This window comes from Salvelinus alpinus, chromosome 28 (genome assembly GCF_045679555.1).
Source record: "Salvelinus alpinus chromosome 28, SLU_Salpinus.1, whole genome shotgun sequence".
NCBI classification, from domain to species: Eukaryota; Metazoa; Chordata; class Actinopteri; order Salmoniformes; family Salmonidae; genus Salvelinus; species Salvelinus alpinus.
Window position 1 is genome coordinate 42,005,798 of NC_092113.1, and position 26,680 is coordinate 42,032,477.

The 26,680-nt window shown below is 43.8% G+C and overlaps 1 protein-coding gene across 1 annotated transcript in view; it reads right to left on the reverse strand.

Annotated features, from left to right (window-relative positions):
• LOC139557901 (XK-related protein 7-like) overlaps window positions 1–26,680 on the reverse strand; it is a 181,991-nt gene that overhangs the window by 19,010 nt on the left and 136,301 nt on the right. Inside the window, exon 2 of the mRNA XM_071373226.1 lies at window positions 3,139–3,332. Coding sequence (XP_071229327.1) covers window positions 3,139–3,332 — 194 coding nt within the window. The remainder of the gene's footprint in view (window positions 1–3,138; window positions 3,333–26,680) is intronic.

A 26,680-nucleotide genomic window follows, 5' to 3' on the forward strand; every position in this document is an offset into this window, starting at 1 on the left:
CTATTTCGCAAGTTGAAGCATACCTGATGCGAAATGGCTAGCTAGTTAGCGGTGGTGCGCGCTAATAGCGTTTCAATCGATGACGTCACTCCCTCTGAGACCTTGAAGTAGTTGTTCCCCTTGTTCTGCAAGGCCCGCTGCTTTTGTGGAGCGCTGGGTAACGATGCTTCGAGGGTGGCTGTTGTCGATGTGTGCAGAGGGTCCCTGGTTTGAGCCCGGGTAGGGGCGAGGAGAGGGGCGGAAGCTAAACTGTTACACTGAGAAGGCAGCTGCAACACAACATTCTAAAATGTAATCGTCAACAGTCCATAATGTTGGGTCGCGACTCATTATCAAATTAGGGTCCCCGGTCAAAACCAGTTGAGAACCGTTGTCCTACAGCACACAAAAAACGACACATACCTCGGCTTAAACATCAGCGCCAAAGGTAACTTCCACAAAGCTGCGAACGAGCAGAGAGACAAGGCAAGAAGGGCCTTCGATGCCATCAAAAGGAACATAAATTCTAAATACCAATTAGGATCTGGCAAAAAAATTATTGAATCAGTTATAGAAGCCATTGCCCTTTATGGTTCTGAGGTTTGGGGTCCGCTCACCAACCAAGAATTCACAAAATGGGACAAAAACCAAATTGAGACTGCATGCATATTTCTGCAAAAATATCCTCTGTGTACAACGTAGAACATTAAATAATGCATGCAGAGCAGAATTAGGCCGATACCCGCTATTTATCAAAATCCAGAAAAGAGTTGTTAAATTCTACAACTTCCTAAAAGGAAGCGATTCCCAAACCTTCCATAACAAAGCCATCACCTACAGAGAGATGAACCTGGAGAAGAGGCCCCTTAGCAAGCTGGTCCTGGGGCTCTGTTCACAAACACAAACACAGCCCACAGAGCCACAGGACAGCAACACAATTAGACCCAAGCAAATCATGAGGAAACAGAAGATAATAACTTAACAAATTTGAAAGAATTTACAAAAAAACTGAGCAAACTAGAATGCTATTTGTCCCTAAACAGAGAGTACTCAGTGGCAGAATACCTGACCACTGTGACTGACCCAAAAATAAGGAAATCTTTGACTATGTACAGACACAGTGAGCATAGTCTTGCTATTGAGAAAGGCCACCGTAGGCAAACCTGGCTCTCAAGAGAAGACAGGCTATGTGCACACTGCCCAAAAAATGAGGTGGAAACTGAGCTGCACTTCCTAACCTCCTGCTAAATGTATGACCATATTGGAGAGACATATTTCCCTGAGATTACACAGATTCACAAAGAATTCGAAAACAAATCCAATTTTGATAAACTCCCATATCTATTGGGTGAAATACCACAGTGTGCCATCACAGCAGCAATATTTGTGACCTGTTGTCACAAGAAAAGGGCAACCAGTGAAGAACAAACACCATTGTAAATACAACCCATATTTATGCTTATTTATTTTCCCTTTTATATTTTAACTATTTGCACATCATTACAACACTGTATATAGACATAATATGACATTTGAAATGTCTATTATTTTTTGTGAGTGCCAATATTTACTGTGATTTTTTTTATTGTTTATTTCACTTTTGTTTATTATATATTTTACTTGCTTTGGCAACGTAAACATATGTTTCCCATGCCAATTAAGCACTTAAATTGAATTGAGAGACGAGAGAAAGACACAAGATAGAGAGACGAGAGATATGAGAGAGAGACAGCGAGACGAGAGGGAGAGAGAGACGAGAGAGAGACGAGAGAGAGCGAGACGAGAGCGAGATGAGAGAGAGACGAGAGAGAGAGAGACGAGAGAGAGAGAGAAAGAGAGACGAGAGCGAGACGAGAGAGAGAGACACGAGAGAGAGAGACGAGAGAGAAAGAGAGAGAGAGACGAGAGAGAGAGAGAAAGAGAGAGAGAGACACGAGAGAGAGAGACGAGAGAGAAAGAGAGAGGGAGATGAGAGAGAGAGCTCACAAACACAAACAGACCCCACAGAGCCCCAGGACAGTAACACAATTAGACCCAACCAAATCATGAGAAAACAAAAAGATAATTACATGAATCAACAACAAAAAACAGAGCAAACTGGAATGTTATTTGGCCCTAAACAGAGACTGAGGCAGAATACCTGATTACTGTGACTGACCCAAAATGTGATAACTAGCTCTCCGAACATCTCATTCCAAAATCATGGGCATTAATATGTAATTGCCGCAGCAGGACAATAATCCTGCAGCAACAGGAAATGTGAAATATTCTGTGGATTCATGGATATTTTTGTAGGGGTTGATACATTTTTTGTTAGGGCAAATCAAAACATTTGTGAGTGTAATGTTTACTGTTCATTCCCGATTATTTCTTGTTTAGTTCACTTGCTTTGGCAATGTACACATATGTTTCCCATGTCAATAAAACCCTTTGAATTGAATTGAGAGAGAGATAAGAAAGAGAGATGAGAGAGAGAAACAAGAGAGAGATGAGTGAGAAAGAGAGATGAGAGAGAGAGCGAGACGATAGAGAGGGAGAGAGCGAGAGAGCGAGAGAGAGAGAGAGATGAGTGAGAAAGAGAGATGAGAGAGAGAGAGAGAGCGAGACGATAGAGAGGGAGAGAGAGATGAGAGAGAGATGAGAGAGAAAGAGAGATGAGAGAGAGAGCGAGACGATAGAGAGGGGGAGACGAGAGAGCAAGAGAGAGAGCGAGAGAGAGAGAGAGATGAGTAAGAAAGCGAGACGAGAGAGCGAGAGGGAGAGAGAGAGATAGATAGAGAGAATGTCTTGGCTGAGGGGGTGGGGGGGGGGACAGGAGACTCAGTATCTCGAGATTTAAAACATCAGACGATTTTGCAAGATATTTCTTGAACTAACTAATAAGATAGATAACTAATGCAAAATCTGTGAAATAGACACCAACAGGGAGAAAAGGAGAACAAGAAATGGAGAGAGAGAGAGAGTGTGAGAGAGAGAGAGAGAGAGAGAGAGAGAGAGAGAGAGTGAGAGTGAGAGTGAGAGACCCTCTGAAATTAATTGAGAGAGGGAGACAGCTAGCCAGCCAGCCACACACACGCACACACACACACACACACGGACGCACACGCACACGCACACACACTTCACACATCCCCCCTGCACACAGAGACGCCTCCTCACCCTGTAGTGGCAGGACGTGGTTGGCATGTATCATGATGCTGAGTTGTAGCACCAGCTGAGGAGCGCTCTTCAGGAAGGCCTCCAGCAGCCTCAGCATGGTGATGTCAGCACACTCACACATCAACCTCCAGTGGAAGTGACCGCGGTCGCCGTGCCAACTGGTCTGGGCGCCCAGGTAGAGGGCGTGGACATACCTGTAGAGGAGGAAATGGGATGAGTGTCAGTTGATCAGTCTGTCAATCAGTCAGTCGAGCAGGTCGATCGATTAATCAGTCAACTAACCAATCAGCCAACCGACTAATCAATCAAAATGTATTTACATAGAGCATTTAACAAAACAGTCACAAAGTGCTTTACGTTAACCCTGCCTAGTCCCAGACAGGTTCAGGGCCTGGCCCCAGACAGGTTCAGGGCCTAGTCCCAGACAGGTTCAGGGCCTGGTCCCAGACAGGTTCAGGGCCTAGTCCCAGACAGGTTCAGGGCCTAGTCCCAGACAGGTTCAGGGCCTGGTCCCAGACAGGTTCAGGGCCTGGTCCCAGACAGGTTCAGGGCCTAGTCCCAGACAGGTTCAGGGCCTGGTCCCAGACAGGTTCAGGGCCTAGTCCCAGACAGGTTCAGGGCCTGGTCCCAGACAGGTTCAGGGCCTAGTCCCAGACAGGTTCAGGGCCTGGTCCCAGACAGGTTCAGGGCCTAGTCCCAGACAGGTTCAGGGCCTAGCTCAGGGCCTAGCCCCAGACAGGTTCAGGGCCTAGCCCCAGACAGGTTCAGGGCCTAGCCCCAGACAGGTTCAGGGCCTAGCCCCAGACAGGTTCAGGGCCTAGTCCCAGACAGGTTCAGGGCCTGGTCCCAGACAGGTTCAGGGCCTGGTCCCAGACAGGTTCAGGGCCTAGTCCCAGACAGGTTCAGGGCCTGGTCCCAGACAGGTTCAGGGCCTAGTCCCAGACAGGTTCAGGGCCTGGTCCCAGACAGGTTCAGGGCCTAGTCCCAGACAGGTTCAGGGCCTGGTCCCAGACAGGTTCAGGGCCTAGTCCCAGACAGGTTCAGGGCCTAGCTCAGGGCCTAGCCCCAGACAGGTTCAGGGCCTAGCCCCAGACAGGTTCAGGGCCTAGCCCCAGACTGGTTCAGGGCCTGGTCCCAGACAGGTTTAGGGCCTAGTCCCAGACAGGTTCAGGGCCTGGTCCCAGACAGGTTCAGGGCCTAGTCCCAGACAGGTTCAGGGCCTGGTCCCAGACAGGTTCAGGGCCTGGTCCCAGACAGGTTCAGGGCCTAGTCCCAGACAGGTTCAGGGCCTGGTCCCAGACAGGTTCAGGGCCTGGTCCCAGACAGGTTCAGGGCCTAGTCCCAGACAGGTTCAGGGCCTAGTCCCAGACAGGTTCAGGGCCTGGTCCCAGACAGGTTCAGGGCCTGGTCCCAGACAGGTTCAGGGCCTGGTCCCAGACAGGTTCAGGGCCTAGTCCCAGACAGGTTCAGGGCCTGGTCCCAGACAGGTTCAGGGCCTAGTCCCAGACAGGTTCAGGGCCTAGTCCCAGACAGGTTCAGGGCCTAGCCCCAGACAGGTTCAGGGCCTAGCCCCAGACAGGTTCCAGTCTACAGACAATCAGACCAAACACTCCACAGTCAGCATGCAGCCAGGCAGGAAACTCACATGGTCACACAGAGGAAATCTACACCACTGCAAATAATGTGCTTTGCTTTCAGGGATGTCTCTTTCTCTTACCTGCCTGTCTTTACTACAATAGCCAGCAGCAACTCATTTTACCTCTCTCTCTCTCTCTCTCTCTCTCTCTCTCTCTCTCTCTCTCTCTCTCTCTCTCTCTCTCTCTCTCTCTCTCTCTCTCTCTCTCTCTCTCTCTCTCTCTCTCTCTCTCTCTCTCTCTCTCTCTCTCTCTCTCTCTCTCTCTCTCTCTCTCTCTCTGCTGCCAGTGAGCTTTAGTGTAGCCAGCTTCAGACCAGCTCTGGGGCCAGCTTCAGACCAGCTCTGGGGCCAGCTTCAGACCAGCTCTGGGGCCAGCTTCAGACCAGCTCTGGGGCCAGCTTCAGATCAGCTCTGGGGCCAGTTTCAGACCAGCTCTGGGGCCAGCTTCAGACCAGCTCTGGGGCCAGCTTCAGATCAGCTGCAGCTTTCTGAAAGGCAGCAGTAGGCTAGGCCAGGGCCCTGGATGGGAATGGAGAGAAATTGGTGGGACATGGTACAGGGTTAAACTGACAAGTTGCTGCTAAGTGGAGTGGGAAAGAGAAAGAGAAAGAGAAAGAGAGAGAGAGAGAGAGAGAGAGAGAGAGAGAGAGAGAGAGAGAGAGAGAGAGAGAGAGAGAGAGAGAGAGAGAGAGAGAGAGAGAGAGAGAGAGAGAGAGAGAGAGAGAGAGAGAGAGAGAGAGAGAGAAAAAAAAAACCCAGGCAAGCAGATGAGCTCCTGCATGTTTGTTTTTACAAAAAGATAGATTTAGAGTTCGATAAACTTGGATTTTTACAACATACTAACATACTACTACAACATAACCTTCACTCCAAATCAAAACTCCAAACCTACAACATGATTTTGGACAAATTCACCTGGAAGGATTCCTACTACCAAAGATTCTTATTTCCAAGATATACAGCAAAAGATCTGGAAAACAAAACAACAGAAACCTGAAAACACCATCCAACCTGAAACTGAGTGAGTCATTTTTAATCTGAAGCTACTATTAATAATTAAGCATCTCCAATCCAAAATTAAATTTAGAATCAGCTTCCTATATCGCAACAAAGCATCCTTCACTCATGCTGCCAAACATACCCTCGTAAAACTGACTATCCTACCGATCCTCAACTTCGGCGATGTCATTTACAAAATAGCCTCCAACACTACTCAACAAATTGGATGCAGTCTATCACAGTGCCATCCGTTTTGTCACCAAAGCCCCCACCAAAGCCCACCATGGCATATTTATTGCCTTAACTCCCTTATCTTCTTATGGCTGGGGGGCAGTATTGAGTAGCTTCGATGAATAAGGTGCCCAGAGTAAACTGCCTGCTACTCAGTCCCAGAAGCTAAGATATGCATATTATTAGTAGATTTGGATAGAAAGCACTCTGAAATTTTCTAAAACTGTTTGAATGATGTCTGTGAGTATAACAGAACTCATATGGCAGGCAAGAACCTGAGAAAACATCCAACCAGGAAGTGGGAAATCTGAGGTTTGTAGGTTTGCCTATCCACTATACAGTGTCTATGGGGTCATATTGCACTTCCTAAGGCTTCCACTAGATGTCAACAGTCTTTAGAACCTTGTTTGATGCTTCTGCTGCGAAGGAAGGGGGAATGAGAGCTGTTTGAGTCAGGTGTCTGGCAGAGTGCCACGAGCTCACTCAGGCGCGCCCCCCCCGTGAGAGTTAGCTGCGTTCCATCGCATTTCTACAGACAAAGGAATTCTCCGGTTGAAACATTATTGAAGATTTATGTTAAAAACATCCTAAAGATTGATTCTATACATCGTTTGACATGTTTCTAGGAACTGTAATGGAATTTTTAGACTTTTTGTCTGGCCTGCGCATCATCAATTTGGATTTTGGAACTAAACACGCTAACAAAAAGGAGTTACTTGAACATAAATGATGGACGTTATCGAACAAAACAATATTGTGGAACTGGGATTCCTGGGAGTGCATTCTGATGAAGATCATCAAAGGTAAGTGAATATTTATAATGCTATTTCTGACTTATGTTGACTCCAACATGGCGGATATCTGTATGGCTTGTTTGGGCTCTGAGCGCTGTACTCAGATTATTGCATGGTGTCCTTTTTTGGTAAAGCTTTTTTGAAATCTGACACAGCGGTTGCATTAATTAAGGAGAAGTTTATCTAAACTGGATGTTGGCCATGCGGGACGCTAGCGAGAGAGGTTTTAAGGAGAAGTTTATCTAAAGTTCCATGTATAATACTTGTATCTTTTATCAATGTTTATTATGAGTATTTCTGTAAATTGATGTGGCTCTCTGCAAAATCACCAGATGCTTTGGAGGCAAAACATTACTGAACATAACGCGCCAATGTAAACTAAGATTTTTGGATATAAATATGAACTTTATCGAACAAAACATACATGTTTTGTGTAACATGAAGTCCTATGAGTGTCATCTGATGAAGATCATCAAAGGTTAGTGATTCATTTTATCTCTATTTCTGCTTTTTGTTACTCCTCTCTTTGGCTGGAAAAATGGCTGTGTTTTTCTGTGACTAGGTGCTGACCTAACATCATAAACGTCATAAAGCCTTTTTGAAATCGGGCGCTGTGGTGGGATTAACAACAAGTTTATCTTTAACTTCTCTAGGATAGGGGGCAGCATTTTCACATTTGGATGAAAAGCGTGCCCAGAGTAAACTGCCTCCTACTCAGTCCCAGATGCTAATATATGCATATTATTATTAGTATTGGATAGAAAACACTCTGAAGTTTCTAAAACTGTTCGAATCATGTCTGTGACTAAAAGATAACTTATTTGGCAGGCAAAACCCTGAGGACAAACCATTCAGAATTTTTGTTTTGAGGTCACTCTCTTTTCAATGAGTTTTCATTGGGAATCCAGATTTCTAAGGGACCTTCCTGCAGTTCCTATCGCTTCCACTGGATGTCAACAGTCTTTAGAAATTGGTTGAGGTTTTTCCTTTGAGAAATGAAGAAGTAGCCATGTTCAGAATGAGGCTCCAGTGAAGTGTACTGTTTGTTAAAGGCGCGTGACCAGAAAGCATGCTACACATTGTTTTCCTCCGGTATTGAACACAAATCCTCCCGTCTTCAATTTTATCGATTATTTACGTAAAAAAATACCTAAAGTTGTATTACAAAAGTAGTTTGAAATGTTTGGACAAAGCTTACAGGTAACTTTTGAGATATTTTGTTGTCACGTTGTGCAATTTGGAACCGGTGTTTTTCTGGATCAATCGCGCCAAATAAATGGACATTTTGGATATATATCGACGGAATTAATCGAACAAAAGGACCATTTGTGATGTTTATGGGACATATTGGAGTGCCAACAGAAGAAGCTCGTCAAAGGTAAGGCATGAATTATATCTTTATTTCTGCGTTTTGTGTCGTGCCTGGAGGGTTGAAATATGATGGTCTATGTTTGTTTGCTTGGGTGCTATCCTCAGATAATAGCATCGTTTGCTTTCGCAGTAAAGCATTTTTTGAAATCTGCTGGATTCACAACAAGTGTAGCTTTAATTTGGTATATTGAATGTGTGATTTCATGAAAGTAAAATGTTTATAGTAATTTATTTGAATTTGGTGCTCTGCATTTTCACTGAATGTTGGCCAGGTGGGACGCTACCGTCCCACATATCACAGAGAGGTTAACCACTTGTGCGTTGGGGAAAGTAGAAGAAGCTTTTTCAATCACTCCCTTCAGTGCTGTGGCCACCCTTTCCTGCTGTGCTCTCAGGTGGTTTGTGCCTGTGTGTATTATTATGTGGCTAGGTGACCTCTTGCTGTGCTCTCAGGTGGTTTGTGCCTGTGTGTATTATTATGTGGCTAGGTGACCCTAGTTGGTCCTCAGACAGAAGGTCTATGGTGCGCTGCGTGTTTGGACACCAGAGTTGAGACACTGTGTGTTTAGGAAAAAGTAAATTTTCTTGTATATATTTCCCATTTGAGTCCATGAGGAGTACAATCTGTGGCTTGTGTATGTCCTCATTGGGTGTGGTGGGGTTGTCAGGAGGGCTATCAGGGTGGCTGACAGGGGGGGTGCTCAGAGGGGGTGAGATCCCCTAGGCTTGGGGTTGTTCATTTGTCTGTCCTGTTGTGATGTCGAGGCTTTGGTCAGGGGCTGTGGTGGGCTGTTCTGCTGGCTTCTCTGCAGGGGTTGACAGCTCTCCAGCTTCAAGCTCTCCAGCTTCAGGGGTTGTTCTCACTCACTCGCCATTCGCCATCAACACTGTGTTAACTAACCTCCAGACGAGCTTCAATGTCGTACAACTCTCCTTCCGTGGCCTCTAACTGCTCTTAAATCCTCTTATGGATCGGACCCTTTTTTTCTCCAATCTTCTCCTAAAATGACATACCCAAATCTAACTGCCTGTAGCTCAGGCCCTGAAGCAAGGATATGCATATTCTTGGTACCATTTGAAAGGAAACACTTTGAAGTTTTTGGAAATGTGAAATGGATGTAGAAGAAGTTAAACAAACCCACAGACGAGCAATCGTAAACGGAAAGTCAACCTCCCTGCATAGAGCACTACTCCCTCATTGAATAGAAGGATGAATTCACCCAGCTGGAGGTAAGGCAGGTGGAGCTGGAACAGCAGGTAAACACACTCCAGTCAGCACAACAAAAATTGTCCAGCTCAACATTACCCCTCAACCAGACCCAGAGAGCTGGAGGTGGAGAGAGACATATCTGCACTCTGGACTGTGGTGAGACAACTTCAACAGGAGCAGGAGCAGGAGCAGAGCCATAGAGGAGAGGATCAGACTGCTGGAGAAGACGGTGAGGGGGATTTAAAAAATAAATACATATATTTCACCTTTATTTAACCAGGTAGGTTGGTTGAGAACAAGTTCTCATTTACAACCTCGACCTGGCCAAGATAAAAGCATAGCAGTTCGCTAAATATGGTTCTCAATCAGAGGAAACGTAAAACACCTGTCCCTGATTGAGAACCATATCAGGCTAGTTAACATGAACCCAACATAGAAACACATAACATAGAATGCCCACCCAACTCACGTCCTGACCCACTAAAACAAACAATTAACACAATAACTAGGGTCAGAACGTGACAGCGCCTTCCCCACCACCACAAGGCCCAGCAAAAACCCAGAGAAGAGTCAGTAGTCTACATTACACTGAGGACTCAGTAGTCTACATTATACTGAGGAGTCAGTAGTCTACATTACACTGAGGAGTCAGTAGTCTACATTATACTGAGGAGTCAGTAGTCTACATTATACTGAGGAGTCAGTAGTCTACATTACACTGAGGAGTCAGTAGTCTACATTACACTGAGGAGTCAGTAGTCTACATTATACTGAGGAGTCAGTAGTCTACATTACACTGAGGAGTCAGTAGTCTACATTACACTGAGGAGTCAGTAGTCTACATTACACTGAGGAGTCAGTAGTCTACATTATACTGAGGAGTCAGTAGTCTACATTACACTGAGGAGTCAGTAGTCTACATTACACTGAGGAGTCAGTAGTCTACATTACACTGAGGAGTCAGTAGTCTACATTACACTGAGGAGTCAGTAGTCTACATTACACTGAGGAGTCAGTAGTCTACATTACACTGAGGAGTCAGTAGTCTACATTACACTGAGGAGTCAGTAGTCTACATTATACTGAGGAGTCAGTAGTCTACATTACACTGAGGAGTCAGTAGTCTACATTACACTGAGGAGTCAGTAGTCTACATTACACTGAGGAGTCAGTAGTCTACATTACACTGAGGAGTCAGTAGTCTACATTACACTGAGGAGTCAGTAGTCTACATTATACTGAGGAGTCAGTAGTCTACATTACACTGAGGAGTCAGTAGTCTACATTACACTGAGGAGTCAGTAGTCTACATTACACTGAGGAGTCAGTAGTCTACATTACACTGAGGAGTCAGTAGTCTACATTACACTGAGGAGTCAGTAGTCTACATTACACTGAGGAGTCAGTAGTCTACATTATACTGAGGAGTCAGTAGTCTACATTACACTGAGGAGTCAGTAGTCTACATTACACTGAGGAGTCAGTAGTCTACATTACACTGAGGAGTCAGTAGTCTACATTATACTGAGGAGTCAGTAGTCTACATTATACTGAGGAGTCAGTAGTCTACATTACACTGAGGAGTCAGTAGTCTACATTACACTGAGGAGTCAGTAGTCTACATTACACTGAGGAGTCAGTAGTCTACATTACACTGAGGAGTCAGTAGTCTACATTACACTGAGGAGTCAGTAGTCTACATTACACTGAGGAGTCAGTAGTCTACATTACACTGAGGAGTCAGTAGTCTACATTACACTGAGGAGTCAGTAGTCTGCATTGTATTGAAAGGATTTACACATGTAGAAAAGCTCATTTGATTTGCTCTCTCGTCTCTTTGTTTCAGTCGGCCAGTCTCAAAATGTCCTCCGTCTCCACGGAGGATCATTCTATGCCTCAGCAGGTTCCTGTTAATGGAATGGTATTGGTGTGAGCCGGGCGTTTTGAACTTGGCTGACTGGCTTGTCAGGTGAATCAATGGCTGGTGTTCTGAAGAGAGGAGAGGAGACCTCCGTGTACAGAAAGGGGATTTGTTCTAGCAGCGTGCAGCATCACGTGCTGTAGCCACGGATGAGAGACCTTCCTCAGTGGGAAGAACTGGGCGAAACTGGTTCTAACAAAAATGATTTGTGAATTCCATATTCTAACAAAAATGATTTGTGATAACCATATTCTAACAAAAATGATTTGTGATATCTATATTCTAAAAACATATTCTAACTAAATGGTCCACAGAGTTGACATCTGAAGCACACAACATTCCTCTGGAGAGAAAAAATAGGAACATGAATGAGTGAGTACCCGTCTGTCTGTCTGTCTGTCTGTCTGTCTGTCTGTCTGTCTGTCTGTCTGTCTGTCTGTCTGTCTGTCTGTCTGTCTGTCTGTCTGTCTGTCTGTCTGTCTGTCTGTCTGTCTGTCTGTCTGTCTGTCTGTCTGTCTGTCTTTTTGTTTGTCTGCCTCTCTGCCTCTGTCTGTCTGTCTGGCTGCCTGTCTGCCTGTCATTCCAGGCTGGCTGGTATTGTATGGAGCTGTCAGACTTTCCGGCTGTGGATGATTGACAAGACGGAGTATCCAAGGATCTTCTCCCTAATGTGAACCTGTCAGTCTGTCTGTCTGTCTGTCAGTCTGTCACCCTCGAAGCTGAGCCACGTACATAACAGCCTGCCGGAGCTCCCACTGCTGCCGCTCAGAATACCACTCTCCATGCCCGTAGATCCAACTGCTATAGCTCTCAGTACTACACAGCTAACAAATGATCCCTTAAATCTACAGCTTATAAATGTAGCTCAACATGATCCACCTCTCTTTGCTACATCAATTAACCCCTACCCTTACCCTAACCTTAATCAAACTGACAGTGATATACATTACGTTCCACTGTAACACCAAACTGACAGTGATATTCATGAAGCTCCTTAGACAAAATAGTGTCGAGCCACAGATCTGGGGAAGGGTACCAAAACATGTCTGCAGCATTGAAGGTACCCAAGAACACAGTGGCCTCCATCATTCTTAAATGGAAGAAGTTTGGAACCACCAAGACTCTTCCCAGAGCTGGCCGCCAGGCCAAACTGAGCAATCGAGGGAGAAGTGCCTTGGTCAGGGAGGTGACCAAGAACCCGATGGTCACTCTGACAGAGCTCCAGAGTTCCTCTGTGGAGATGGGAGAACCTTCTAGAAGCACAACCATCTCTGCAGCACTCCACCAATCAGGCCTTTATGGTAGAGTGGCCAGACGGAAGCCATTCCTCAGTAAAAGGCACGTGACAGCCCGCTTGGAATTTGCCAAAAGGCACCTAAAGGACTCAGACCATGAGAAACCAGATTCTCTGGTCTGATTAAACCGAGGTTTAACTCTTTGGCCTGATATACATTACGCTCCACTATAACACCAATTACTCTCAATACTTCAACCCCCAATACCACATCATCTCCCTCTGACAAAAAACTGCATAATACCAGGTATTACACAGATACATACAGGCACAGACACAGACACAGGACAGATACCAGGTATCACACAGACACAGGACAGATACCAGGTATCACACAGACACAGGACAGATACCAGGTATCACACAGACACAGGACAGATACCAGGTATCACACAGACACAGGACAGATACCAGGTATCACACAGACACAGGACAGATACCAGGTATCACACAGACACAGGACAGATACCAGGTATCACACAGACACAGGACAGATACCAGGTATCACACAGACACAGGACAGATACCAGGTATCACACAGACACAGGACAGATACCAGGTATCACACAGGAACAGGACAGATACCAGGTATCACACAGACACAGGACAGATACCAGGTATCACACAGACACAGGACAGATACCAGGTATCACACAGACACAGGACAGATACCAGGTATCACACAGACACAGGACAGATACCAGGTATCACACAGACACAGGACAGATACCAGGTATCACACAGACACAGGACAGATACCAGGTATCACACAGACACAGGACAGATACCAGGTATCACACAGACACAGGACAGATACCAGGTATCACACAGGAACAGGACAGATACCAGGTATCACACAGACACAGGACAGATACCAGGTATCACACAGACACAGGACAGATACCAGGTATCACACAGACACAGGACAGATACCAGGTATCACACAGACACAGGACAGATACCAGGTATCACACAGACACAGGACAGATACCAGGTATCACACAGACACAGGACAGATACCAGGTATCACACAGACACAGGACAGATACCAGGTATCACACAGGAACAGGACAGATACCAGGTATCACACAGGAACAGGACAGATACCAGGTATCACACAGACACAGGACAGATACCAGGTATCACACAGACACAGGACAGATACCAGGTATCACACAGACACAGGACAGATACCAGGTATCACACAGACACAGGACAGATACCAGGTATCACACAGACACAGGACAGATACCAGGTATCACACAGGAACAGGACAGATACCAGGTATCACACAGACACAGGACAGATACCAGGTATCACACAGACACAGGACAGATACCAGGTATCACACAGACACAGGACAGATACCAGGTATCACACAGACACAGGACAGATACCAGGTATCACACAGACACAGGACAGATACCAGGTATCACACAGGAACAGGACAGATACCAGGTATCACACAGGAACAGGACAGATACCAGGTATCACACAGGAACAGGACAGGTTGTAGGACCCTGGGGAGCAGCAGCCTTCCTCTCTGTAGATGTACAGAAGACAGGGGATGAGAACATGCAGGTGGCAGCCGGCTCGGATGAGGATGAGGGAGTGACGAGTGACGACACCCACCACGTTCTCTGTCTTTCTCTACTGCTGTCTCTCTCTTCTGTCCCTCTCCTTCTATCCCTTCCTTTCCCTGTCGTCCTCTTATTCCCCTCTCTCCCTATCCTTGCTCAAGCCACCTTCCCCCCCTCTCTCCCTATCCTTGCTCAAGCCACCTTCCCCCCCTCTCTCCCTATCCTTGCTCAAGCCACCTCTCCCCCCTCTCTATAATTTCTCAAGCTACCTCTCCCTCTACCCCTCTCTCTCTCTATCCTTGCTCAAGCCACCCCCCTCTCTCTCTCTCTTTCGTTTCTCAAGCTACCTCTCCCTCTACCCCTCTCTCTCCCTATCCTTGCTCAAACCACCTCTCCTTCCCTCTCTCTCTCTATCGTTTCTCAATCTAGAGAGTGAGAGAGAGAGGGAAAGGGAGCCATGACTACATGGAATTCTATTCCTCATCAGGTAACTGATGCAAACAGTAGAATCAGATTTTTTTAAAACTTGTAAAAATACACCTTAAAGAACAGAAGGGGACTGTGAAGAGACACACACAGGTACACACACAAACGCTAGCACACACACTCTACATAAATATTGTTGTATGGTGCTAGTATACATGTTGTATTGTAGACATGTAGTGGTGTAGTAATGTTTTATGATGTACTGTTTAATATTTTCTTATTTATGTAATGTAAGTGCCTTAATGTGTTTGGACCACAGGAAGAGTAGCTGCTGCCTTGGCAGGGACTAATGGGGATCCTTAATAAACCTCAGGAAGAGTAGCTGCTGCCTTGGCAGGGACTAATGGGGATCCTTAATAAACCTCAGGAAGAGTAGCTGCTGCCTTGGCAGGAACCAATGGGGATCCATAATAAACCCCAGGAAGAGTAGCTGCTGCCTTGGCAGGAACTAATGGGGATCCATAATAAACCCCAGGAAGAGTAGCTGCTGCCTTGGCAGGAACTAATGGCGATCCATAATAAACCCCAGGAAGAGTAGCTGCTGTCTTGGCAGGAACTAATGGGGGTCCATAATAAACCCCAGGAAGAGTAGCTGCTGCCTTGGCAGGAACTAATGGGGATCCATAATAAACCCCAGGAAGAGTAGCTGCTGCCTTGGCAGGAACTAATGGGGATCCATAATAAACCCCAGGAAGAGTAGCTGCTGCCTTGGCAGGAACTAATGGGGGTCTATAATAAACCCCAGGAAGAGTAGCTGCTGCCTTGGCAGGAACTAATGGGGGTCTATAATAAACCCCAGGAAGAGTAGCTGCTGCCTTGGCAGGAACTAATGGGGATCCATAATAAACCCCAGGAAGAGTAGCTGCTGCCTTGGCAGGAACCAATGGGGATCCATAATAAACCCCAGGAAGAGTAGCTGCTGCCTTGGCAGGAACTAATGGGGATCCATAATAAACCCCAGGAAGAGTAGCTGCTGCCTTGGCAGGAACTATTGTGGATCCATAATAAACCCCAGGAAGAGTAGCTGCTGCCCTGGCAGAAATGCTATACTGGATGATCTGAACCAACAGCCGTGTCAGATGAATGATATACTGGATGGTCTGAACCAACAGCCGTGTCAGATGAATGCTATACTGGATGGTCTGAACCAACAGCCATGGCAGATGAATGATATACTGGATGGTCTGAACCAACAGCCGTGTCAGATGAATGATATACTGGATGGTCTGAACCAACAGCCGTGGCAGATGAATGATAAACTGGATGGTCTGAACCAACAGCCGTGGCAGATGAATGCTATACTGGATGGTCTGAACCAACAGCCGTGGCAGATGAATGCTATGTTGGATGGTTTGCATGTATTCTTATTTCTGAGCTCGAAGTACTCGCTCTCTCTTTCTCTCTCCTCTCTCTCTTTCTCTCTCTCTCTCCTCTCTCTTTCTCTCTTCCACACTATCTGTCTGCTCTTCCTCTCATCTTCCCTCACTCCCTACCTGCCCATCACTCTCTTTCTCTCTCTCCCTCTCAATTTATTTCAATTCAAAGGGCTTTATTAGCATGGGTAACATGTGTTTACATTGCCAAAGCAAGTGAAATAGCTAATAAACAAACGTGACAAACAATAATAAAAAAAATAACAGTAAACATTACACTCACAACTCTCTCTCTCTCTCCGCAGTTATTATCAGTCATTGCCCTGGGCAGACCAGAGCACTTAAAATAGAATGGGTGACCATGGTAATAGAAGCACTGCAGGAAGTAGTCCATGTGATTGACAGCTGCCTGACAGTGTTTAAAGCCTTTTCACAGCAGGTATCACGCAGCCCCTTAACCTTCACACTCCATAGAAAGTGAGAAAGAGAGAGAGAGATAGAGAGAGAGAGAGAGAGAGAGAGAGAGAGAGAGAGAGAGAGAGAGAGAGAGAGAGAGAGAGAGAGAGAGAGAGAGAGAGAGAGAGAGAGAGAGAGAGAGAGAGAGAGAGAGAGAGAGAGAGAGAGAGAGAGAGAGAGAGAGAGAGAGAGAGAGAGAGAGAGAGAGAGAGAGAGAGAGAGAGAGAGAGAGAGAGAGAGAGAGAGAGAGAGAGAGAGAGAGAGAGAGAGAGAGAGAGAGAGAGAGAGAGAGAGAGAGAGAGAGAGAGAGAGAGAGAGAGAGAGAGAGAGAGAGAGAGAGAGAGAGAGAGAGAGAGAGAGAGAGAGAGAGAGAGCAGAGACAGAGAGAGAGAGAGAGAGAGAGAGAGAGAGAGAGAGAGAGAGAGAGAGAGAGAGAGAGAGAGAGAGAGAGAGAGAGAGAGAGACCCTACACACCCTAATTGACAACCAAACAAACCAAAACAAAGGCAAAGTCTTCTCATGCTTTGTTGATTTCAAAAAAGCATTCGACTCAATTTGGCATGAGGGTCTGCTATACAAATTGATGGAAAGTGGTGTTGGGGGAAAAACATACGACATTATAAAATCCATGTACACAAACAACAAGTGTGCGGTTAAAATTGGCAAAAAACACACACATTTCTTCACACAGGGTCGTGGGGTGAGACAGGGATGCAGCTTAAGCCCCACCCTCTTCAACATATATATCAACGAATTGGCGAGGGCATTAGAACAGTCTGCAGCACCTGGCCTCACCCTACTAGAATCCGAAGTCAAATGTCTACTGTTTGCTGATGATCTGGTGCTTCTGTCACCAACCAAGGAGGGCCTACAGCAGCACCTAGATCTTCTGCACAGATTCTGTCAGACCTGGGCCCTGACAGTAAATCTCAGTAAGACCAAAATAATGGTGTTCCAAAAAAGGTCCAGTCGCCAGGACCACAAATTCCATCTAGACACCGTTGCCCTAGAGCACACAAAAAACTATACATACCTCGGCCTAAACCTCAGCACCACAGGTAACTTCCACAAAGCTGTGAACGATCTGAGAGACAAGGCAAGAAGGGCATTCTATGCCATCAAAAGGAACATACATTTCAACATACCAATTAGGATCTGGCTAAAAATACTTGAATCAGTCATAGAGCCCATTGCCCTTTATGGTTGTGAGGTCTGGGGTCCGCTCACCAACCAAGATTTCACAAAATGGGACAAACACCAAATTGAGACTCTGCATGCAGAATTCTGCAAAAATATCCTCCGTGTACAACGTAGAACACCAAATAATGCATGCAGAGCAGAATTAGGCCGATACCCACTAATTATCAAAATCCAGAAAAGAGCCGTTAACTTCTTGCGACTACAGGGGGTGCTGTTCCGAATTAGCATTTTGTCGTCTCCAAATTAAACTGCCTAGTACTCAATTCTTGCTCGTACAATATGCATATTATTAATTATATTGGATAGAAAACACCTTCTAGTTTCATACAACGTTGAAATTATGTCTGTGGGTGACCCAGAACTCTTTCTACAGCGAAATCCATGACAGACAGTGAAAGGTCTGAGAGCGAAGCTCTGGTTTCAGATCAGTTTTTAACCTGTTTGGGCTATAGGGGGCGAATTGGAAAAACTGGAAAATATGCGCAAATTTTCAAACGGCCTTTTAATCAATTTCTGATCTTACAATATGCATATGGTTAATAGTATTGGATAGAAAAGAGTCTCAAGTTTCTAAAAACGTTTTAATTTTTTCTCTGAGTGGAACACAAGTCCTTTGGCAGCACTTTCCCCGACCAGGAAGTAAAATGCAAGATGTTTATGCTCGCTTCAACGCTCTGCCTATACATGGTCATGCCACTTATGACCCGGAACACACCTCGTACGCCTTCCTCTGGGTGTCAAGAGTACGTCAGAGGAGAAATCATGCGTTTATCTTGTTCTGACGTGAAATAAGACCTATTTCTTTGACATGACCGTCAATTTCAGGAAGTCAGAAGCGTGCGACTTGGGAGAGATCATGTTTTGTTTTGCTGCCGTTTCGGATGTGAACTATCTCCAGCTCGGATTTGATTTGATAAATGAGACCATGTCATCGTAATGTATGTTTTTTCAATATAGTTTAATCAGATTATTTGAATTTTTTCGGGAGTTTTGCCGTGTACCGTAATGTTTCTTTTGTTTACGTTGGAGAGTTCCGTGCCACTCGACGAGTACCCCTGCTAAATGAAGATGGAAAGTTGCCATTCTGAAGGGATTGAACGACTCTTCTGGACTAAGGACAACTTGATCAACATTCTGATGAAAGATCAGCCAAAGTAAGACCAAATTTATAATGTTATTTCATATATCTGTCGTGCATGTCAACTGGTCGCGCGCGCCCAAGTGTGTCTGTCTGGCGTGGCTATGCTAATTTAGCGCTACATTTAGTTTTCGATGTAAAACATTTAATAAATCGGAAATATTGTCTGGAATCACAAGAATCCTGTTTTTCAATTGCTGCACAGTATGTATTTCTCAGAAATGTTTTATGAGGAGTAATTAGGTATTTGATGTTGGTGTCTGTAAATGTTATGGCTGCTTTCTGATTGTAGCTGAAATGTAATTTATGATTTATACCATAAATATACACATTTTTCAAAAAAAAAAAATGCTATACAATAAATATGTTATCAGACTGTGATCTTATGAAGTTGTTTCTTGGTTAGTGGCTATATATATCTTCATTTGGTCAAATTAGTGATAGCTAGTGACGGAGTAAAAAACTGATGCAGTTAGAAAAGTGCTCTCTTTTGCTGACGTGGTTAGCTAATAGATTTACATATTTTGTCTTCCCTGTAAAACATTTTAAAAATCGAACATGGTGGTTAGATTCACAAGATGTCTGCCTTTCATATGCTGTATTGGACTTGTTAATGTGTAAAAGTTAAATATTAAAAAAAAAGGTTTTTTTGAATTTGCCGCTCTGCCTTTTCAGTGGAATGTGGGAGGAGTGGCGCTAGCGGCACCCCTGGCCTCAACAGGTTTTAAGGTCTCTGTCTATCCTATGGAACGACACGAACTGCACCCGCCTTCCCCTGGATGTCAGTAACCAATGAGAAGTGGAATGGGCCTTCTAGGTAGCTCTCAGAGGTTATAAAAGACCAAGGAGTGAGAGTAGCCCCCCTTTCGACGCTCGCCCTTACGCAGGATGGGACCTCCGGATGCCATTTTCACAGGCTCGGTTATCAACTTGAAATGTATCCGTCTGTAATTTAATTCGATATAGGACTTAGAAACATCATAAGGTAGTTAATTTAAACCGTTTTATAGCAATTTATATCCGTTTAGTGCGATTTTGATGCATTTCTATGTGAAGCACCGGGCACATTTCGGGGTCCTGGTTGAACGTTAGCGGGCATTTAGACGGACAAAGGACATCTTTCGACCAAAAGAAGATTATACCCAAGAAAGAATACATTGCCCAAGAATCCGATGGAAAATCACCTCATAGTAAGTAATATTTAATATGATAAATCGTTGTTCTGTCGAAATATTTTAAACGCATATTTCGCCATTTTGTTTTCTATCCCTTCGCTTGGCGAACCCTGTATTGCACAGTAAGGATAATTTTAGAAATGTAAATCAGCGATTGCATTAAGAACTAATTTGTCTTTCGATTCCTGTCAACCCTGTATTTTTTAGTCAAGTATATGATTAGCTTTCAATTAAACTAGATCACTCTGATAGATGGCGGTGATTACGTTATAGCGCTCTTTGGCTGGAATCGATGCTCTGGTAACGTTTTCACATGTGGTATGCTAACTTATCGATTTATTGTGTTTTCGCTGAAAAACGCTTAGAAAATCTGAAATATGGTCTGAAATCACAAGAACTGGGTCTTTCCATTGCTATGCTTTGTCTATTTTTATGAAATGTTTTATGATGAGTAAATTGGTCATACACGTTGCTCTATCTAGTAATTCTAGTCGATTTGTGATGGTCGGTGCAATTGTAAACTGTGATTTCTACCTGAAATATGCACTTTTTTCTAACAAAAACTATCCTATACCATGAATATGTTATCAGACTGTCATCTGATGTTTTTTTTTATAGGTTATTGGCTATCAATATCTTAGTTGAGCCGAATTGGTGATAGCACCTGAAGGAGTAAGAAACTGATGGAGTTAGAATAGTGGTGTATTTTGCTAACGTGTTTAGCTAATAGATTTACATATTTTGTCTTCCCTGTAAAACATTTTAAAAATCTGAAATGGTGGCTTTATTCACAAGATCTGTATCTTTCATCTGGTGTCTTGGACTTGTGATTTAATGATATTTAGATGCTACTATCTACTTGTGAAGCTATGCTAGCTATGCTAATCAGTGTGTGGGGGGTGGGGGGTGCTCCCGGATCCGGGATTGATACTCGTGAAAGGTTAAATTCTACAACCACCTAAAAGGAAGCGATTCCCAAACCTTCCATAACAAAGCCATCACCTACAGAGAGATGAACCTGGAGAAGAGTCCCCTAAGCAAGCTGGTCCTGGGGCTCTGTTCACAAACACACCCCACAGAGCCCCAGGACAACAGCACAATTAGACCCAACCAAATCATGAGAAAACAAAAAGATAATTACTTGACACATTGGAAAGAATTAACAAACAAACAGAGCAAACTAGAATGCTATTTGGCCCTAAACAGAGAGTACACAGTGGCAGAATACCTGACCACTGTGACTGACCCAAACTTAAGGAAAGCTTTGACTCTGTACAGACTCAGTGAGCATAGCCTTGCTATTGAGAAAGGCCGCCGTAGGCAGACATGGCTCTCAAGAGAAGACAGGCTATGTGCTCACTGCCCACAAAATGAGGTGGAAACTGAGCTGCACTTCCTAACCTCCTGCCCAATGTATGACCATATTAGAGACACATATTTCCCTCAGATCACACAGATCCACAAAGAATTCGAAAACAAATCCAATTTTGATAAACTCCCATATCTACTGGGTGAAATTCCACAGTGTGCCATCACAGCAGCAAGATTTGTGACCTGTTGCCACAAGAAAAGGGCAACCAGTGAAGAACAAACACCACTGTAAATACAACCCATATTTATGTTTATTTATTTTAACTTGTGTGCTTTAACCATTTATACATTGCTACAACACTGTATATATATAATATGACATTTGTAATGTCTTTATTGCTTTGAAACTTCTGTATGTGTAATGTTTACTGTTAATTTTTATTGTTTATTTCACTTTTGTATATTATCTACCTCACTTGCTTTGGCAATGTTAACACATGTTTCCCATGCCAATAAAGCCCCTTGAATTGAATTGAATTGAATTGAGAGAGAGAGAGAGAGAAAGAGAGAGAGAGAGAGAGAGACAGAGAGAGACAGAGAGAGAGAGAGAGAGAGAGAGAGAGACAGAGAGAGAGAGAGAGAGAGAGAGAGAGAGGTACAACCAATATAGTTGTGTCCACCCTCCTACCAAGAAAAGACTTCCCAGGACAGTTGATCGACAAAATAAATCAACAGATCACTGTGGACTGTGCCTCACTACTCAACGTCAGAACGGCTCACCACCCCACTCTGACATGTCAACACTTATACGATGATGTACATCTTGATCAGGACAGTGTCAGAACCTTTGCCAAGGACCTAAAAGATGCAACACTTGGCAGGGACCCACACACCCATCACCCCAGCAACAGAGGTCCCCCGCCCCACCTTCTGAAACAACAGTACCTCCACCATCCCCAGGAGAAAAGAGTGAGACACGGCTTATTACAGCACAGCTCTACTAAACCAGGCCCAACACAACACAGATTTACGAGACCAGGGCCTTCACAACACAGCTCTACTAGACCAGGCCCATCACAACACAGATTTACGAGACCAGACCCGCATCAGGACAACACGACTAGACCAGGCCCAACACAACACAGCTCTACTAGACCAGGCCCATCACAACACAGCTCTACTAGACCAGGCCCATCACAACACAGCTCTACTGGACCAGGCCCATCACAACACAGCTCTACTGGACCAGGCCCATCAGAACACAGCTCTACTAGACCAGGCCCATCACAACACAGATTTACGAGACCAGACCCGTCTCAGGACAGCACGACTAGACCCGGCCCATCACAACACAGCTCTACTAGACCAGGGCCTTCACAACACAGCTCTACTAGACCAGGCCCATCACAACACAGCTCTACTGGACCAGGCCCATCACAACACAGCTCTACTGGACCAGGCCCATCAGAACACAGCTCTACTGGACCAGGCCCATCACAACACATCTCTACTAGACCTGGCCCATCACAACACATCTCTACTACACCTGGCCCATCACAACACAGCTCTACTGGACCTGGCCCGTCACAACACATCTCTACTGGACCTGGCCCATCACAACACAGCTCTGACCACTACTCCAGGGTCGGACAGAACACTGTCCTTCAGAGAAGTACACCACATGATGCAGTCCACACCATGTATCATTCAGATCATCAGCCTACATATGCTGAGGTAACCTCTGGCAAAAGACACCTAGAACAATCAGAGATAGGAGAGGTGCGCCAACTACTGCAACTAATATGCAGACTACTGGGCTAGACGGGCACGCACACACACGCACGCGCACACACACACACACAGGGTTGCAGATTGCATTGTACTTATTTTTTATGCAGTCTTATTCCATTCTTATTCATTTGTTTACAACTATTCTTAATTTTTTATTGGCACCGGTATAATAATAATATTTATATATAATGGTGTGTGTGTGTATGTATGTATGTATGTATGTATGTATGTATGTATGTATGTATGTATGTATGTATGTATGTATGTATGTATGTATGTATGTATGTGTGTGTGTGTGTGTGTGTGTGTGTGTGTGTGTGTGTGTGTGTTTGTGTGTGTGTGTGTGTGTATGTATATGTATATATATATGTATGTATATGTATATATATATATATATATTATTTTGTATTGTTTTCAATGTACTTTACTCAAACCAGTGAATATCACTTATTATAAATGAGATCATTAACTATCAGCTCTTGGAATATCCAGGGACTTTACTCTTCACATTTTGGTTATAAAACAACAAATCCAGAATTTATTAAAAACATCCAGGGACAGGACATCATAATCCTACTGGAAACATGGTGTCGTGGAGACATAGATACTCAGTGTCCCTCAGGGTATAGAGAAAGCTTACTACCATCAATCAAACATAAAAATGTTAAACGGGGCCGAGACTCAGGTGGAATCATCATTTGGCATAAGCAGGACTTGGCACTGAATGAAATGAAAAAAGGTACCAGTCACATTTGGCTAAAACTTAACAAAGGTACAATCTATTGTGACAATGATGTGTACATATGTGCAGCTTATGCTCCTCCTTCAGATTCACCATATTATGATGATCAGTTTTTTGACAATCTCCATACAGAAATCATTACATTTCAGGCAGAGGGTAAAGTGCTTCTTTGTGGAGATTTCAATGCAAGAACAGGTTCTGAGCCTGACTACACTGATGCGGGAGGTAACCACCACATATTTGGTCACCCCTCCTTGTACAGCAGCCCTATTATAAATAATAGAAACAGTCCTGACCAAATACTGAACAAAAATGGGAAGGAGTTAGTGCATCTCTGTCGAGCCTTAGGCCTGTACATGCTTAATGGTAGAATCAGAGGGGACTCTTTAGGTCAGTTTACTTACTGCTCAGCTCTTGGGACAAGTGTAGTCGATTATGCCATCACGGACATTGACCCCTCCTCCATTAGTGCATTCACTGTCAGACCACAGACACCATTGTCAGATCACAGTCAGATCAACGTGTTCTTGAAGAAATTAACCGGCAATATTCATTCAAAAAAACTGCCCAATAAACTATTCAACATAAACCAATCATACAGATGGGCTCCAAACAGTGCAGAGAGATTCATTGAAACATTGAACTCAAAAGAAATGATGAACTCTATACAGTTTTTCAATAACTCACAATACCAAAACAATAAAGATGGTGTCAATTCGGCTACTCTAAACATCAACTGCATATTCCAAAAAGCAGCATCGAAAGCAAATTTGAGAAAACCAAAGAAATGCAACATCAGAAACAAAAAACAAAATGTTTCTGACAAATGGTTTGATAATGAATGTAAAACAATTAGAAAACACCTAAGACAAATGTCAAACAAAAAACATAAGCAGCAAAACAACCCAGAGCTACGATATGAATACTTTGAAACTCTGAAACAGTATAAACATACACTGAAACGCAAGAAACTGAATTATACCAACAAGACACTTGATGAAATTGAAAACGCAATTGACCAAAATCAGTTCTGGGACATGTGGAACAATTTAAGCACAACAAAGCCACAAGAATTAGCCATACAAGATGTAGGAATTTGGAAAACTTATTTTGATAATCTATACAAAAACATCCCACAAAAAGACTTAAAACAGAACCAATTAGAAATTAAAGAAAAATTGAACATCCTTGAATCAGTCATTAAAAATAACCAAAATCCATTAGATTACCCAATAACCCAACAAGAACTAAATGAAAAGCTCAAATCTATTAAATCAAAGAAGGCTTGTGGTCTAGACAACATCAGAAATGAAATGCTGAAAAACAGCACACCTGAGTTGCAAAATGCTGTGCTTAAATTGTTCAACATGGTTTTAACTTCTGGCTGCTTCCCTGATGTCTGGAACCAGGGGCTCATCTCCCCTATCCACAAAAGTGGAGACAAATCAGACCCCAATAATTACAGGGGAATTTGTGTAAACAGTAACTTGGGAAAGGTTTTCTGTAGCATTTTGAATTCAAGAATCCAAACCTTTCTTCAAGAAAAAAATGTAATAACTAAATGTCAAATTGGCTTTCTCCCTAACCATCGCACTACTGACCATATATACACCTTACACACACTAATTAATAAACACGTCCACCAAAAAAAAGAGGGCAAAATCTTTGCTTGCTTTATTGACTTTAAAAAAGCATTTGATTCTATTTGGCACGAAGGGCTATTCTACAAAATTCTACAAAGTGGGCTTGGTGGTAAGGTGTATGACTTAATAAAATGTATGTACACAGAAAACAAGTGTGCAATAAAAATCAAAAACCAAAGAACAGAATTCTTTTCACAATGTCGAGGTGTGAGACAAGGCTGTAGTTTGAGTCCAAATCTTTTCAACATTTATATCAATGAATTAGCAGACATGTTGGACCATTCTCCAGCCCCAGGACTCACACTATTTGACACAGAGGTGAAATACCTGCTATATGCTGATGACTTGGTACTTCTATCACCAACCAAAGAAGGTCTTCAACAGAACATTAATATTCTAGAGCAATATTGCCATAATTGGGCCCTGGCAGTAAATTTCCCAAAAACTAAAATCATGATTTTCCAAAAACAAAACAGATGTCAGAAACACAAATATAAATTCACCCTGAACAACACCATAATTGAACACACAAAAAATTACACCTACCTTGGTCTGACCATATCTGCATCGGGAAACTTTAATATGGCAGTGAATGCACTCAAAGAAAAAGCCTGCAGAGCATTGTATGCAATAAAAATGAAATTATTCAAAATCAACATCCCAATTAGAATTTGGACCAAAATATTTGACAGTGTAATCCTACCAATAGCTCTTTACGGAAGTGAGGTTTGGGGGCCACTCAATAAACTGGACTTTAAAATGTGGGACAAACATCCAATTGAAACCCTACATGCAGAATTCTGTCGGAAAATCCTACAAGTCCAGAGAAATACACCAACTAATGCATGTAGGGCAGAATTGGGCCGCTTTCCAGTAATAATGAAAATACAGAAAAGATCATTAAAATTTTGGCTACATCTAAATTCAAGTCCAAATTCGAGTCTGCAATTTAAAGCACTTCAAACCCAAGAGCTGAGCCCAGAAACGAGCCCTCTCAGTCAGCTGGTGTTGGACCTAACCAACCAAGCTGACACCAGCACTGCTTCAAAACAAAGAATTCCAATAAACAAAATCATGAACCAATCAAAGGACTCATATTTACAACATTGGAAAAACGAAACAAAATCCCAAAGCCGACTAAATTGCTATCTGACCCTAAACAGAGAATATGAATTGGCTGAATATCTCTAC